Raw genomic sequence first — 15329 nt, 5'->3', positions numbered from 1 at the left:
TAAGGCTTTTGTTGTGCAGAGGCACGGCCCTTTCTCTTGGGTACTTTTCCGAGTATCTTTCCGAAGCTTGGTGAACCATTCCAAGTGACAATCCTTATCCCCGCCGGCTCAGACGCTCCAATCAGTATGGCATCGTGCCGAATGGGCATGTAATGCAGCTGGGGGTCTTTGAACCGGTTGACCTCTTCGGTCATATTGAGACGACTCGCCGGACTCGGGCCAGGCAACTGGCACAACCAGACAACTCGAGCAATATTTATTGCACGTATTTATAAATCCTGTTAGCTTGAAATGTTGTTTGTAATACAAACACTAATCTGATGGGGGATCTGGGGAAGGAAGAGCAGTGAAGGTGAAACACATGCAGAACCATTGATAAGAGTGCAGATGGGACAGCCGGCTGAACATTCCATTCAAAGGACTGTGCATTGTTCTCTTCATAAGCTGTTCAGTTCCATAAAGACTGTATAATAAGAATAATAATGGATGGGTAACAGAATAAATCACCGATCATGGCTACCTGAGAGAGATGGAACAAAATTGTACATTTGGTTCAGAAAACGTTTTAATTTCATTCCAGGCGAATACGATTAATCTAAATAATAATATGCTTGTTCATCCGTCTTTCTGTCTGTGTTTGTGTAACATTCCATTCCACCCATTAGTTGGACAGCTTACCTTCCTCCACCCATAATTTCAACCTGGAAACCACACAGCTGCCATGTTGCTGCTCACCGCTAAGCGAAGCCAGACATCTTCGGAGCTGTCATATTCACCATCGCCATACCCTCCCTATAAGTTTTCCTCTCGTGTAAAACGACCAAAGTGACAGTTAAAGGACTTTACACCGATAGGTGTCACGGGCCTTCCGAAGATAGACCTCAGTGATCGAGGCAGCGGTCTGCTGTCTCTACACTGCCCAAGCAACTATGTGGGATTCTCTCAAGCAGGGATTTTACCACGGAGGTTACGCAGGTTCTTCATATTATTTCTGACTATTTTATCTTAATCGACACGACCAGGGATCATAAAACCCATGTGATTATAAAGGTCTTTGTTGGAGGACTTCAGGGAATATCGTGACATTGTGAAAGAAAACATCCGTCATTATTTACTTTTAACTTTGTCATGTTATGTGTATATTCATCAGGAAGAATATAATTGGTTTCCGGTCTCATGGTCACTTGAGAGTTGTGAGTTAGATAGGCAATCGTGATGGACCATGACATGTCAGGGATGAAAACACAACCTCCGTCCACCTTCAGTGTCAGTGGTAATAATTAAACTAATCATCCCTCCAACTCTTTCTCTCTCCCTCTCCCTCTCCCTCTCCGTCTCCGTCTCCGTCTCCGTCTCCGTCTCTCCCTCCCTCTCTCTTCCTGTTCCAGGTGGGTTGAAGGTTGTGGTTCCATGGGAAGTGGGATTTGTGGATGGTGAGGATGTATCTCTTCCCTGCACCTTCACCTTGGATAATAACTCTGAACCAATTGATCTGAGCAAGCTGGAGGTGGAATGGATAAATGGTCCCACAATCCTCACCTATAGAAATGGGAAGATTGAAACAAGTTCTTGGTACAAGGATGGAGTGATGATGAATGAACAAAACCTGAGAACTGGAGACGCGACGTTGATTCTCCACAATGTGACTGAAGTGACCATGTTAACATGTATTGTTACATACAATGGAGAAACTCGGAGGGATACCGTTATTTTGCAATGTGAGTTTTAATTTGGTCTATTAGAACTTGTAAACCTTTTTTAGAACCTTCTTTTCAGAACTTGTAAGAACCTTTGTGAGACCTTGTACACCCTTTATAATTTACATCCTTTAGACCCATTTGACCTCAACTACTTTTGGAATGTAGCTTTTGGACCTTTAGACCCCACAGACCTTTAGACCCCTTATGATCCCTTAAACCCCTTGTTGACCATATAGACGTTCCATTAGTTTTACACCTTCAGATAATTTTGACATTTAGATTGTTTAGACTCTTTAGACCCATTTGCACCTTTTCGACCCATTCAACACTTTAGACCCTATTGATCTTAAAGATCCCTTAGACCGTTTAGACTCCAACTACTATTGGAATGTACACCCTTTCGACCCCTTCGATCCCAAAGACCATTTAGTCCCCATAGACTTCTTACACATGTAGACCCTTTAGACCCCTGATATCTATAGATCATTTAGACCTTTTGGACCCCTTTAGACCTTTTTAGTCATTTTATGAATGACCATTTTAGTCCTTTCAAGACCCTTTCAACACTTTAGACCCTTAATACTCTTTGAGTGGTCTAAAAGGGGTTTGGGGTCCTTTCAGTGGACAAAAACTAATGGAACGCTTTTCATCATTTCAGGACCCGCTCCGACATAGTTTTCCCAGCACAAATACAATTGTTATCAGGTCTTTCTGCCCCCACGGGCCCATAGTTTTCCATCGATGAAACTGAAAATCAACTTTATCACCTAATGCATCCCAACTACAAACGCACTCCACTAGGAGAAGAGTGTCTGTTCCACTCGGCACAATTCATGGCATAATATTTTCAGGTTTTTTGGTAAAAATGTTTTTTTATTACTTGTTCAGAGTACGAAGGCATCACTATATTATCCTAAATAACTTCGACAACCCTCAAATCCTTGTGTTTAATTTGGGTGAAGAGATTTTCTTAAGAAATGAAAAAAGAAATAAGTAAAAATGAAAGTAATTCTATTTATGAATGCTGACTATTCACATTAAGATGAGCTGTTTTGTGTGATTGTTGTTTGGTTGTTGACGTTCACGTATCATGGTTGTTCATGGAGTTGTTCACTGCTCAAAGTTGAGAGTTGTTTGGTTGTTTGATTTTGGTTGTATCCAGATCCGGATTCGGATCTTCACCAAAATCGAATCAATTCTTCCTTGTCAAACACCCAACGTGTCCACCAAGTTTTTCATTCGAATCAGTACACAACTTTTTGAGATATTGTGATATTTATTAGTTTAGCTGTGTGTCTCAATGGTGAAGAATCGCTTTAAAAATTCTCCAATCCACATCCAGATTCAGATCTTTAGCAAAATCGAATCAATTCTTCCTTGTCACACTTTCAACGTGTCCCTTGCGTTTCGTCCGAATCCGTCCACAACGTTTTGAGATATCGTGCTCTATATTGTTTTTGGCCCCATCTCTCAATGGTGAGGAATCACTTAAAAAATTCAAGTAGTCGGATCCAGAATCGCATCTTCATCAAAATCTAATCAGTTCGTCCTTGTTACACACCCAACTTATCCACCAAATTTTACCCAGATCCGTCCACAACCTTTTGAAATATGCTGCACACAAACAAACAAACAAGAAGAAGATGTCATGAAGAGCACGATACTTGCAAAATCCATAAAACATATTTGACCTCAAAAATAATTGGTGGTTTAATTCAACGACCAAATATGCAACTCCTAAAATTTCAAGTGAATGAGATGAAAATTGTCAATTTTAGAAATTCGGCTGATGTTGACCTTTTGGCCAATGTGGACATCCAAAATAATTGGCGATTGAATTCAGTAACCGGAAATATAAATCCTCTTCAAATTTCAAGTCAATGAGATGAAAATTGAGGATTTTAGAAATACCACCGTAGTGTTGACCTTGGGCATATGTTGACCTTTTGGTCCATGTTGACCTCAAAAATAATTGGCTGGTTGAATCAATTGACCTGAATTATAACCCCTCTTCAAATTTCAAGTCAATTGGATGAAAAGTGAGGATTTTACATATATCACCTTAATGGTTGACTTTGAGCCTATGTTGACCTTTTGGTCCATGTTGACCTCAAAAATAATTGGCTAGTTGAATTCAGTGATTTGAAATTTAAATCGTCTTCAAATTTCAAGTCAATCGGATGAAAATTGAGGATTTTAGAAATCTCATCTAAGTTCTTGATCTTTGGCCGATGTTGACCTTTTGACCTCAAACAATATGCTTCTTCCAGATGATGAGCTCTACCATGTGGTGAGGTTTCGTGAAGATCGGTTTAAAATTATGACCTTTAGGTGAGATAAAGACAGACAGACAAAGAGATAAACAGACACACAGACAGACAGACAGACAGAATAACAAAATCGACTTGCCAATATACATGAAAAATCTTCGATTTTGCAAGTAACAAACAGACAGACAGAAAGGGGTGAAAACATAACCACCTTCACCTTCGGTGGTGGAGGTAAACATTGGAAAGAATTAGCAGAGTGAGTATGAAAATTAAATTTACCATTTTGATGAAATAATTAATTTAAGGTTCGTTTAATCCTGTTACAAGGGTTACTTAGTGATGCTATCATCATTAGGAATTCCATGATGATGAAACAAGTTTTACCTGTGATTAAATTTTAATCAAATCAGATTGTTTGTTTGTTTCAGATAAATTGTTTGTTCACTGCCCAGAGTTCATTGTGGCTTCATTTGGTGAGGAATCTACCTTCACCTGTCACTTCTCTTTGGGTTCACGTGGAGTTCAAATTTTCATTGATTCCCCAGCATTTTCTATAGAGTGGAACAAAGACTCCAACAAACAACCAATTGCTCGTTTTTCCAAAATACGAGAACATCACATGGACGGTTTGAGAATGTCCGTGTCCAAAGTACAACATGGAACATTTTCATTAACATTCAAATCTGTGAAACCTGATGATTATGGTAATTATACCTGCAAGGTGAACTATCCTCACTATATCCAAGGTTCTGCAGTTACAGCCTTGTACAAGGGTAAGTGTCCGTGTTTACCGTGTACCTGCAGTGTGGGTTAGAGAGGGACATTGTGAGGGCAAAGGATTAATTATATAATCACATTCAACTCCGAAAAATAAATAAGGATGAAGTGAAGCTGTGATTGGTTTAAATACGAGGAGTTAATGAGGATGAAGTGAAACTGTATTTGGTTTAAATATGAGGTGTTAATGAGGATGAAGTGAAACTGTGATTGGTTTAAATATGAGGTGTTAATGAGGATGAAGTGAACCTGTGGTTGTTTTATATATGAGGTATTAATGAGGATAAAGTGAACCTGTAATTGGTTGAAATATGAGGTATTAATGAGGATGAAGTGAAACTGTGATTGGTTTAAATATGAGGTGTTAATGAGGATGAAGTGAAACTGTGATTGGTTTAAATATGAGGTGTTAATGAGGATGAAGTGAACCTGTAATTGGTTTAAATCTGAGGTGTTGATGAAGTGAAACTGTGATTGGTTTAAATATGAGGTGTTGATGAGCATGAAGTGAACCTGTGATTGGTTTAAATAGGAAGTGTTAATGAGGATGAAGTGAACCTGTGATTGGTTTAAATAGGAAGTGTTAATGAGGATGAAGTGAACCTGTGATTGGTTCAAATAGGAAGTGTTAATGAGGATGAAGTGAAACTGTGATTGGTTTAAATATGAGGTGTTGATGAAGTGAAACTGTGATTGGTTTAAATATGAGGTGTTGATGAAGTGAAACTGTGATTGGTTTAAATATGAGGTGTTGATGAGGATGAAGTGAACCTGTGATTCGTTTAAATAGGAAGTGTTAATGAGGATGAAGTGAAACTGTGATTGGTTTAAATATGAGGTGCTGATGAGGATGAAGTGAACCTGTGATTGGTTCAAATAGGAAGTGTTAATGAGGATGAAGTGAAACTGTGATTGGTTTAAATATGAGGTTCCTATTTGAACCTATCCTATGAGGTGTTGATGAGGTTGAAGCGAACCTGTAATTGGTTCAAATAGAAAGTGTTAATGAGGATGAAGTGAAACTGTGATTGGTTTAAATATGAGGTGTTGATGAAGTGAAACTGTGATTGGTTTAAATATGAGGTGTTGATGAAGTGAAACTGTGATTGGTTTAAATATGAGGTGTTGATGAGGATGAAGTGAACCTGTGATTGGTTTAAATAGGAAGTGTTAATGAGGATGAAGTGAACATGTGATTGGTTTAAATATGAGGTGTTGATGAGCATGAAGTGAACCTGTGATTGGTTCAAATAGGAAGTGTTAATGAGGATGAAGTGAAACTGTGATTGGTTTAAATATGAGGTGTTGATGAGGATGAAGTGAACCTGTGATTCGTTTAAATAGGAAGTGTTAATGAGGATGAAGTGAAACTGTGATTGGTTTAAATATGAGGTGCTGATGAGGTTGAAGTGAACCTGTGATTGGTTCAAATAGGAAGTGTTAATGAGGATGAAGTGAAACTGTGATTGGTTTAAATATGAGGTGTTGATGAAGTGAAACTGTGATTGGTTTAAATATGAGGTGTTGATGAAGTGAAACTGTGATTGGTTTAAATATGAGGTGCTGATGAGCATGAAGTGAACCTGTGATTGGTTTAAATATGAGGTGTTGATGAGGTTGAAGCGAACCTGTAATTGGTTCAAATAGAAAGTGTTAATGAGGATGAAGTGAAACTGTGATTGGTTTAAATATGAGGTGTTGATGAAGTGAAACTGTGATTGGTTTAAATATGAGGTGTTGATGAGGATGAAGTGAACCTGTGATTGGTTTAAATAGGAAGTGTTAATGAGGATGAAGTGAACATGTGATTGGTTTAAATATGAGGTGTTGATGAAGTGAAACTGTGATTGGTTTAAATATGAGGTGTTGATGAAGTGAAACTGTGATTGGTTTAAATATGAGGTGTTGATGAGGATGAAGTGAACCTGTGATTGGTTTAAATAGGAAGTGTTAATGAGGATGAAGTGAAACTGTGATTGGTTTAAATATGAGGTGTTGATGAAGTGAAACTGTGATTGGTTTAAATATGAGGTGTTGATGAAGTGAAACTGTGATTGGTTTAAATATGAGGTGTTGATGAGGATGAAGTGAACCTGTGATTGGTTTAAATAGGAAGTGTTAATGAGGATGAAGTGAACATGTGATTGGTTTAAATATGAGGTGTTGATGAGGATGAAGTGAAACTGTGATTGGTTTAAATATGAGGTGTTGATGAGCATGAAGTGAACCTGTGATTGGTTCAAATAGAAAGTGTTAATGAGGATGAAGTGAAACTGTGATTGGTTTAAATATGAGGTGTTGATGAAGTGAAACTGTGATTGGTTTAAATATGAGGTGTTGATGAAGTGAAACTGTGATTGGTTTAAATATGAGGTGTTGATGAGGATGAAGTGAACCTGTGATTGGTTTAAATAGGAAGTGTTAATGAGGATGAAGTGAACATGTGATTGGTTCAAATAGGAAGTGTTAATGAGGATGAAGTGAAACTGTGATTGGTTTAAATATGAGGTGTTGATGAGGATGAAGTGAACCTGTGATTCGTTTAAATAGGAAGTGTTAATGAGGATGAAGTGAAACTGTGATTGGTTTAAATATGAGGTGTTGATGAAGTGAAACTGTGATTGGTTTAAATATGAGGTGTTGATGAAGTGAAACTGTGGTTTAAATATGAGGTGATGATGAGGATGAAGTGAACCTGTGATTGGTTCAAATCGGAAGTGTTAATGAGGATGAAGTGAAACTGTGATTGGTTCAAATAGGAAGTGTTAATGAGGATTAAGTGAACCTGTGATTGGTTTAAATATGAGGTGTTGATGAGGATGAAGTGAACCTGTGATTGGTTCAAATAGGAAGTGTTTATGAGGATGAAGTGAACCTGTGATTGATTCAAATAGGAAGTGTTAATGAGGATTAAGTGAACCTTCGATTGGTTTAAATATGAGGTGTTAATGAGAATGATGTGAATCTGTATTTGGTTGAAATACAAGGTATGAATGAGGATAAAGTTAACCTGTAATTTGTTTAAATATGAGGTGTTGATGAGGATAAAGTAAACCTGTGGTTGTTTTATATATGAGGTATTAATGAGGTTGAAGTGAACCTGTAATTGCTTTAAATATGAGGTGTTGATGGGGCTGAAGTGAACCTGTGATTGGTTCAAATAGGAATTGTTAATGAGGATGAAGTGAACCCGTGATTGGTTTCATTACGAGGTATTAATGAGGATGAGGTGAACCTGTGATTGGTTTAAATGTGAGGTGTTAATGATGAAGGGAACCTGTGGTTTAAAAATGAGTAGAGGTGAATCTTTGTTTCAAATATGAGGTGTTAATGAGGATGAATTGAACTGTGATTGGTTTAATGACGAGATGTTAATGAGGATGAAGTGAACCCGTGATTGGTTTCATTATGAGGTATTAATGAGGATGAGGTGAACCTGTGATTGGTTTAAATGTGAGGTGTTAATGATGAAGGGAACCTGTGGTTTAAAAATGAGGTGTTAATGAGGGAGGTGAATCTTTGTTTCAAATATGAGGTGTTAATGAGGATGAATTGAACTGTGATTGGTTTAATGACGAGATGTTAATGAGGATGAAGTGAACCAGTGATTGCTTGAAATACGAGGTATTAATGAGGATAAAGGGAACCTGTAATTGGTTTGAATATGAGGTGGTAATGCATATGAAGTGAACCTGTAATTGGTTTGAATATGAGGTGTTAATGAGGGTAAAGTGTACCTGTCTTTGTTTTATATATGAGGTGTTAATAAGGTTAAAGTGAACCTGTAATTGGTTGAAATACGAGGTATTAATGAGGATAAAGTGAACCTGTAATTGGTTGAAATACGAGGTATTAATGAGGATAAAGTGAACCTGTAATTGGTTTAAATATGAGGTATTAATGAGGATAAAGTGAACCTGTGGTTTTTTTATATGAGGTATTAATGAGGATAAAGTGAACCTGTGTTTTTTTTTTTATATGAGGTATTAATGAGGATAAAGTGAACCTGTAATTGGTTTAAACATGAAGTATTTATGAGGATAAAGTGAACCTGTGGTTTTTTTTTTATATGAGGTATTAATGAGGATAAAGTGAACCTGTAATTGGTTTAAACATGAAGTATTTATGAGGATAAAGTGAACCTGTGATTGGTTCAAATACGAGGTATTAATGAGGATGAAGTGAACCTGTAATTGGTTGAAATACGAGGTGTTGATGAAGATGAAGTGAACCTGTCATTGTTTTATATGTGAGGTATTAATGAGGATAAAGTGAACCTGTAATTGTTTTATATGTGAGGTATTAATGAGGACAAAGTGAACCTGTAATTGTTTTATATGTGAGGTATTAATGAGGACAAAGTGAACCTGTAATTGGTTGAAATACGAGGTATTAATGAGGATAAAGTGGACATGTAATTGTTTTATATGTGAGGTATTAATGAGGACAAAGTGAACCTGTAATTGGTTGAAATACGAGGTATTAATGAGGACAAAGTGGACCTGTAATTTTTTTATATGTGAGGTATTAATGAGGACAAGGTGAACCTGTAATTGTTTTATATGTGAGGTATTAATGAGGACAAAGTGAACCTGTAATTGTTTTATATGTGAGGTATTAATGAGGACAAAGTGAACCTGTAATTGTTTTATATGTGAGGTATTAATGAGGACAAAGTGAACCTGTAATTGTTTTATATGTGAGGTATTAATGAGGCCAAAGTGAACCTGTAATTGTTTTATATGTGAGGTATTAATGAGGATAAAGTGAACCTGTAATTGGTTGAAATACGAGGTATTAATGAGGATAAAGTGGACCTGTACTTGTTTTATATGTGAGGTATTAATGAGGACAAAGTGGACCTGTAATTGTTTTATATGTGAGGTATTAATGAGGACAAAGTGAACCTGTAATTGTTTTATATATGAGGTATTAATGCGCATGAAGTGAACGTGTAATTGGTTGAAATACGAGGTATTAATGAGGATAAAGTGAACCTGTCATTGTTTTATATGTGAGGTATTAATGAGGGTAAAGTGAACCTGTAATTGGTTGAAATACGAGGTATTAATGAGGATAAAGTGGACCTGTAATTGTTTTATATGAGAGGTATTAATGAGGATAAAGTGAACCTGTAATTGGTTGAAATACGAGGTATTAATGAGGACAAAGTGAACCTGTAATTGTTTTATATGTGAGGTATTAATGAGGATAAAGTGGACCTGTAATTGTTTTATATGTGAGGTATTAATGAGGATAAAGTGAACCTGTAATTGGTTGAAATACGAGGTATTAATGAGGATAAAGTGAACCTGTAATTGTTTATATGTGAGGTATTAATGAGGATAAAGTGAACCTGTAATTGTTTTATATGTGAGGTATTAATGAGGATAAAGTGAACCTGTAATTGTTTTATATATATGAGGTATTAATGCGGATGAAGTGAATGTGTAATTGGTTGAAATACGAGGTATTAATGAGGATAAAGTGAACCTGTAATTGTTTTATATGTGAGGTATTAATGAGGATAAAGTGAACCTGTAATTGTTTTATATGTGAGGTATTAATGAGGATAAAGTGAACCTGTAATTGGTTGAAATACGAGGTATTAATGAGGATAAAGTGAACCTGTAATTGGTTTATATGTGAGGTATTAATGAGGATAAAGTGAACCTGTAATTGTTTTATATGTGAGGTATTAATGAGGATAAAGTGAACCTGTAATTGGTTGAAATACGAGGTATTAATGAGGCTGAAGTGAACCTGGGATTTTTTAAAATATGAGGTGTTAATGAGGATGAAGTGAAACTGTCATTGGTTTAAATATGAGGTGTTGATGAGGATAAAGTGAATCTGTAATTGGTTTAAACATGAAGTTTTAATGAGGATAAAGTGAATCTGTAATTGGTTCAAATACGAGGTGTTAATGAGGAAGAAGTGAACCTGTGATTGGTTGAAATACGAGGTATTAATGAGGATGAAGTGAACCTGCAATTGGTTTCAATATGAGGTATTAATGAGGATGAAGTGAACCTGTGATTTTTTTTAAATATGAGGCGTTAATGAGGAAGAAGTGAAACTGTGATTGGTTTAAATATGAGGTGTTAATGAGGATGAAATGAACCTGTGATTGATTTAAATATGAGGTATTAATGAGGATGAAGTGAAATTTTGTGTAGAATGTGAGTTTGTATCTCGAGATGATGAAACATGGGTTAATAAAGTTAATAAAATAGTAAAACGAAACAACTTTAACTGGGTCGGGTACACCGTGTTTGGTACTTTGGTGAAAAAACAACTTTTCACAAAAACTAACAAGAAAATCCGTTAATAAAACAAAATTTGTATTTTTAAATGGTATTGTTTAATTTTACAACCTCTTTAAATAATAATCTTTATTCTGATCAACAAAACCATTTGTTTATTTTCAGTTTTGGTAAATACACAACACGATATTATGTGTAAGATGTTTTACTCCATTTTGTTAAACTTTCATTGTTTGTCCATTCCAGGTCACATGATTGTGAAGAGTACAAACACTGTTGAGGTAACAACTGGTGAAGATTCGAACTTCAATTACATGGTCTCTCTCGACACACAGGAAGGTTCACCTTCTATTGATGATTCTGTCCTTTCCATCAAGTTCTGCAAAGATTCCAACAAGAACCCATTATACCTTTTTCAAAATGGAGAAGTACAAGTCCAGGATGAAAGGATGACAATATCCCGAAATCCAAACTGGGATCATTTTATTCTGACTCTGAAGGATGTGGAATTTCATCAAAATGGGACTTACACCTGTATGATATATTACCCCAATTACAAGGAGGGATCTACATCTACGATCCTGATCGTCCGTAAGTCTCTCTCAGTTCAGTCCAAGAGATGTGGTTTTAACCCTTTTGCTGAGATATCAAATACATAGATTTTACGTTTGGGTGAAGACAACTGGAAACATGTTTGAAATATGAGGATGTGTTGATAATTAATAAATCCTATTATTTTTCTCTAAAACAGAGAGATTATAATCCAAAGAGCAGTCCACACATCATTTCTCATAACATAATGGGCGTAAGCCTGGAACTTCCAACACACTTTTCTCCGAACATATTCTGTTCATACTTCCTAAATCTTCACATTATGTGCTCCATGTATTTACGCAGATGATAGCGGATTCAAAAAATCTAATATAGATAAAAATTTTCAAAGAGGGAATCGATGACGTCACGATCAGCAGTGTTTGGCGGCAAATCGACGGCCGGGTCCAAGATGACGTGCTTTACTTAACTAAGTCCATGAGTTCAGGACGTTTGTTCAACTCAACATTTACAACTTTTATTCTGCCATGAGGTTAATCTGTTAATGGAGGTAATATAGAAACGATGAATATATCAAATCGTTCTGGTTACTCATCCGGCACTGTGTGTCAAGGCCAACAATATAAAGGGACCGGTCTCAAACGCTACCATGGGCACCCAGACACACCGCCAATATGAACTGAGCTGTTGAATGCAGCGCATGTTCGCGGATGACATCATGATCTGTAGGGAGAGTAGGGAGCAGGCTGAATCGAGCCTTGAGAGGTGGAGGTACGCACTGGAGAGAAGGGGAATGATAGTCAGTAGGAGTAAGACGGAGTACATGTGCGTAAATGAGAGGGAGGGTGATTGGTTTCAATATCCGCATTAGCACCTCGTATTTAAACCAATCACAGGTTCATTTCATCCTCATATATAAACAAATCACAGGTTCACTTCATCCTCATTAACACCTCATATTTAAACCAATCACAGGTTCACTTCATCCTCATCAACACCTCATATTTAAACCAATCACAGGTTCACTTCATCCTCATTAACACCTCATATTTAAACCAATCACAGGTTCACTTCATCCTCATTAACACCTCATATTTAAACCAATCACAGGTTCACTTCATCATCATTAATACCTCATATTTAAACCAATCACACGTTCATTTCATCCTCATTAACACCTCATATTTAAACCAATCACAGGTTCACTTCATCATCATTAATACCTCATATTTAAACCAATCACAGGTTCACTTCATCATCATTAATACCTCATATTTAAACCAATCACACGTTCATTTCATCCTCATTAACACCTCATAATTAAACCAATCACAGGTTCACTTCATCATCATTAATACCTCATATTTAAACCAATCACACGTTCATTTCATCCTCAATAACACCTCATATTTAAACCAATCACAGGTTCATTTCATCCTCATTAACACCTCATATTTAAATCAATCATAAGTTCATTTCATCCTCATTAACACCTCATATTTAAACCAATCACAGGTATGGTGCGGTTGCAAGGAGTTGAGGTGGGGAAGGTGGATGGGTTTAAATACTTGGGATCAACTGTCCAAAGTAACGGAGAGTGTGGGAGAGAAGTGAAAAAGAGAGTGCAGGCAGGATGGAGTGGGTGGAGAAGAGTTGCAGGAGTGATTTGTGACAGAAGGGTAGCTGCAAGAGTGAAGGGGAAAGTATATAAGACGGTAGTGAGACCAGCTATGTTGTATGGTTTGGAGGCGGTGGCACCAACAAAAAGACAGGAAGCGGAGCTGGAGGTGGCAGAGTTAAAGATGCTGCGATTCTCGTTGGGAGTGACGAGGATGGATAGGATAAGAAATGAGTGTATTGGAGGGACAGCGCAGGTAGGACGGTTTGGAGACAAAGTGAGAGAGGTGAGATTGAGATGGTTTGGACATGTGCACAGTAGGGAAACGGAGTATATCGGGAGAAGGATGATGAAGATGGAGCCGCCAGGCAGGAGGAGAAGAGGAAGGCCAAAGAAGAGGTTCATGGATGCGGTGAGGGCGGACATGCGGGTGGTTGGAGTGTCAATGGAAGATGTGGAGGATAGAGCGAAATGGAGACAGTTGGTCCGCTGTGGCGACCCCTAACTTGAGCAAGCCGAAAGAGGAAGAAGAAGATGTTGAATGCGGCGCAAAACATCCAAAGAAACTACCGTAACCAAGTATTGTGATCTGTCCTGTCCCCCATACCCGTCGTAGACGGGTATCTGCTAGTTCGTACTTATCACCACTGGGTGCGAACTTTCGTGATTCTGATACTAGATGTCTCAAGGCTACGTTCGTCAAGATAGCAGAGGGCAACAAGATGTTGTCAGTCCTATGATGGGCACATGTCATTGCTGGAGATGAGAGTTGGGATGACTGACTGGAGAAGACTGGAATCAAAATAAAGACCAATTACTGCACCGTAGTCCCAACAAGGAAGCGAGACAAAACAAAAGACACACACAAACACACAGACACACAAACACACAGACACACAGACACACACACAGACACACAGACACACAGACACACAGACACACAGACACACAGACACACACACACACACACACACACACACACACACACACACACACACAGACAGACACACAGACACAAAGATATTATACACTGGCAAGTACTTACAAAAGTTATTTTATTTGAAGTTATAACCTGAACATATAAGCAATTGACTGATATCCCAACTACCCGGATCATCAGTTGATCATCGTTTATCATCGAGGTTTCGATCCTTTCAGCCCAGAACCTCTCCAAACGGCGGCTCCACAACCCCGGTCGCAGGTCCACATCAGTAGATTACTCAACATCAATGGACCCACAACCTCAAAGTTGTGTCCAGAGAGTCAATCGACACAGCAATGTAATATCGTTATTCAAACTAATTTAATTATTACTATTATTTAAAGTATGGCTCGCAGACTTCCTCTCCTATCACAGTCACCGTGTGGCCCTAAATGGAGTTCTTTCGTCCACTCTTCCTGTCCAGGCTGGAGTTCCTCAAGGTAGCGTTCTGGGCTCTGTTCTTTTTCTGGTTTTCATCAATGATCTCTCTGACTCTCTGGAAAATCGTCTTTTTCTCTTTGTTGATGACTCCACCCTCTGGCGTACCATCTGTCATCCCTCAGACCGGCAAGCAGCAGCTTCTTCGCTCACTGCAGATCTGGATAAAATCACAAACTGGTCCAACACGTGGAACATGTCTTTCAATCCAGACAAATCTCACACTCTCACCATGTTTCTCCAAAAGGACCATTTGGAACCCCCCACCCCCCCCCCATCCACTTTCTCATCAATCCTCTGGAAGAAGTCCTTTCTTTCAAGCTTCTGGGTCTCACTTTCTGCCATGACCTTTCCTGGGAAAGCCACATTTCAAACCTCGCCTCCAAAGCCAGTCGCCAACTGGGAATCCTCCGTCGTGCAAATTCCTTCCTCGTCCCACCTGAGCTCCTGACCACCTACAAAGCTTTCATCTGCAGCCTGATAGAGTCCTGCTCTCCCCTCTTGGCTGATGCTCCTGCCTCCTACCTTTCTCGCCTTCACGCTGTGGAAACCATGGCATTTCGGATCATTGGCATGTCCTGCGATGAGGCTGAGTCTTTGGGCCTCTCCCTCATTCAGCGCAGGCTGGTCGGTGGTCTTTCTGCCTTTACCGGCTCCTCTCCAGCCCCCCCCTGCTCTCTCTGCGATTTGTCCCCACCACATTTCCGCTGGGCACTCAAGGTCAGC

The 15329-nt window shown here is 38.3% G+C and overlaps 1 protein-coding gene across 9 annotated transcripts in view; it reads left to right on the top strand.

Moving 5' to 3' along the window:
• The window catches only part of LOC147010453 (uncharacterized), a 102653-nt gene that overhangs the window by 53256 nt on the left and 34068 nt on the right, over positions 1 to 15329 (top strand). For 8 of the 9 annotated variants that reach the window (XR_015052491.1, XR_015052492.1, XM_085860129.1 and 5 more), the window contains 3 exons: positions 1389 to 1718; positions 4399 to 4743; positions 11260 to 11604. Coding sequence is in view for 7 of the 9 variants with exons in the window: in XM_085860129.1 (XP_085716255.1) it covers positions 1389 to 1718; positions 4399 to 4743; positions 11260 to 11604 (1020 nt within the window). In the remaining 2 variants the exon portion in view is untranslated. The remainder of the gene's footprint in view (positions 1 to 1388; positions 1719 to 4398; positions 4744 to 11259; positions 11605 to 15329) is intronic. The other variant, XM_085860131.1, reaches the window with a different exon arrangement.

The sequence above is a fragment of the Eptatretus burgeri genome, chromosome 16 (genome assembly GCF_056783735.1).
Source record: "Eptatretus burgeri isolate ZD-2024b chromosome 16, Ebu_testis_v1, whole genome shotgun sequence".
In the NCBI taxonomy this organism is placed as follows: Eukaryota; Metazoa; Chordata; class Myxini; order Myxiniformes; family Myxinidae; genus Eptatretus; species Eptatretus burgeri.
This window is presented reverse-complemented; position numbering and strand designations above follow the sequence as displayed.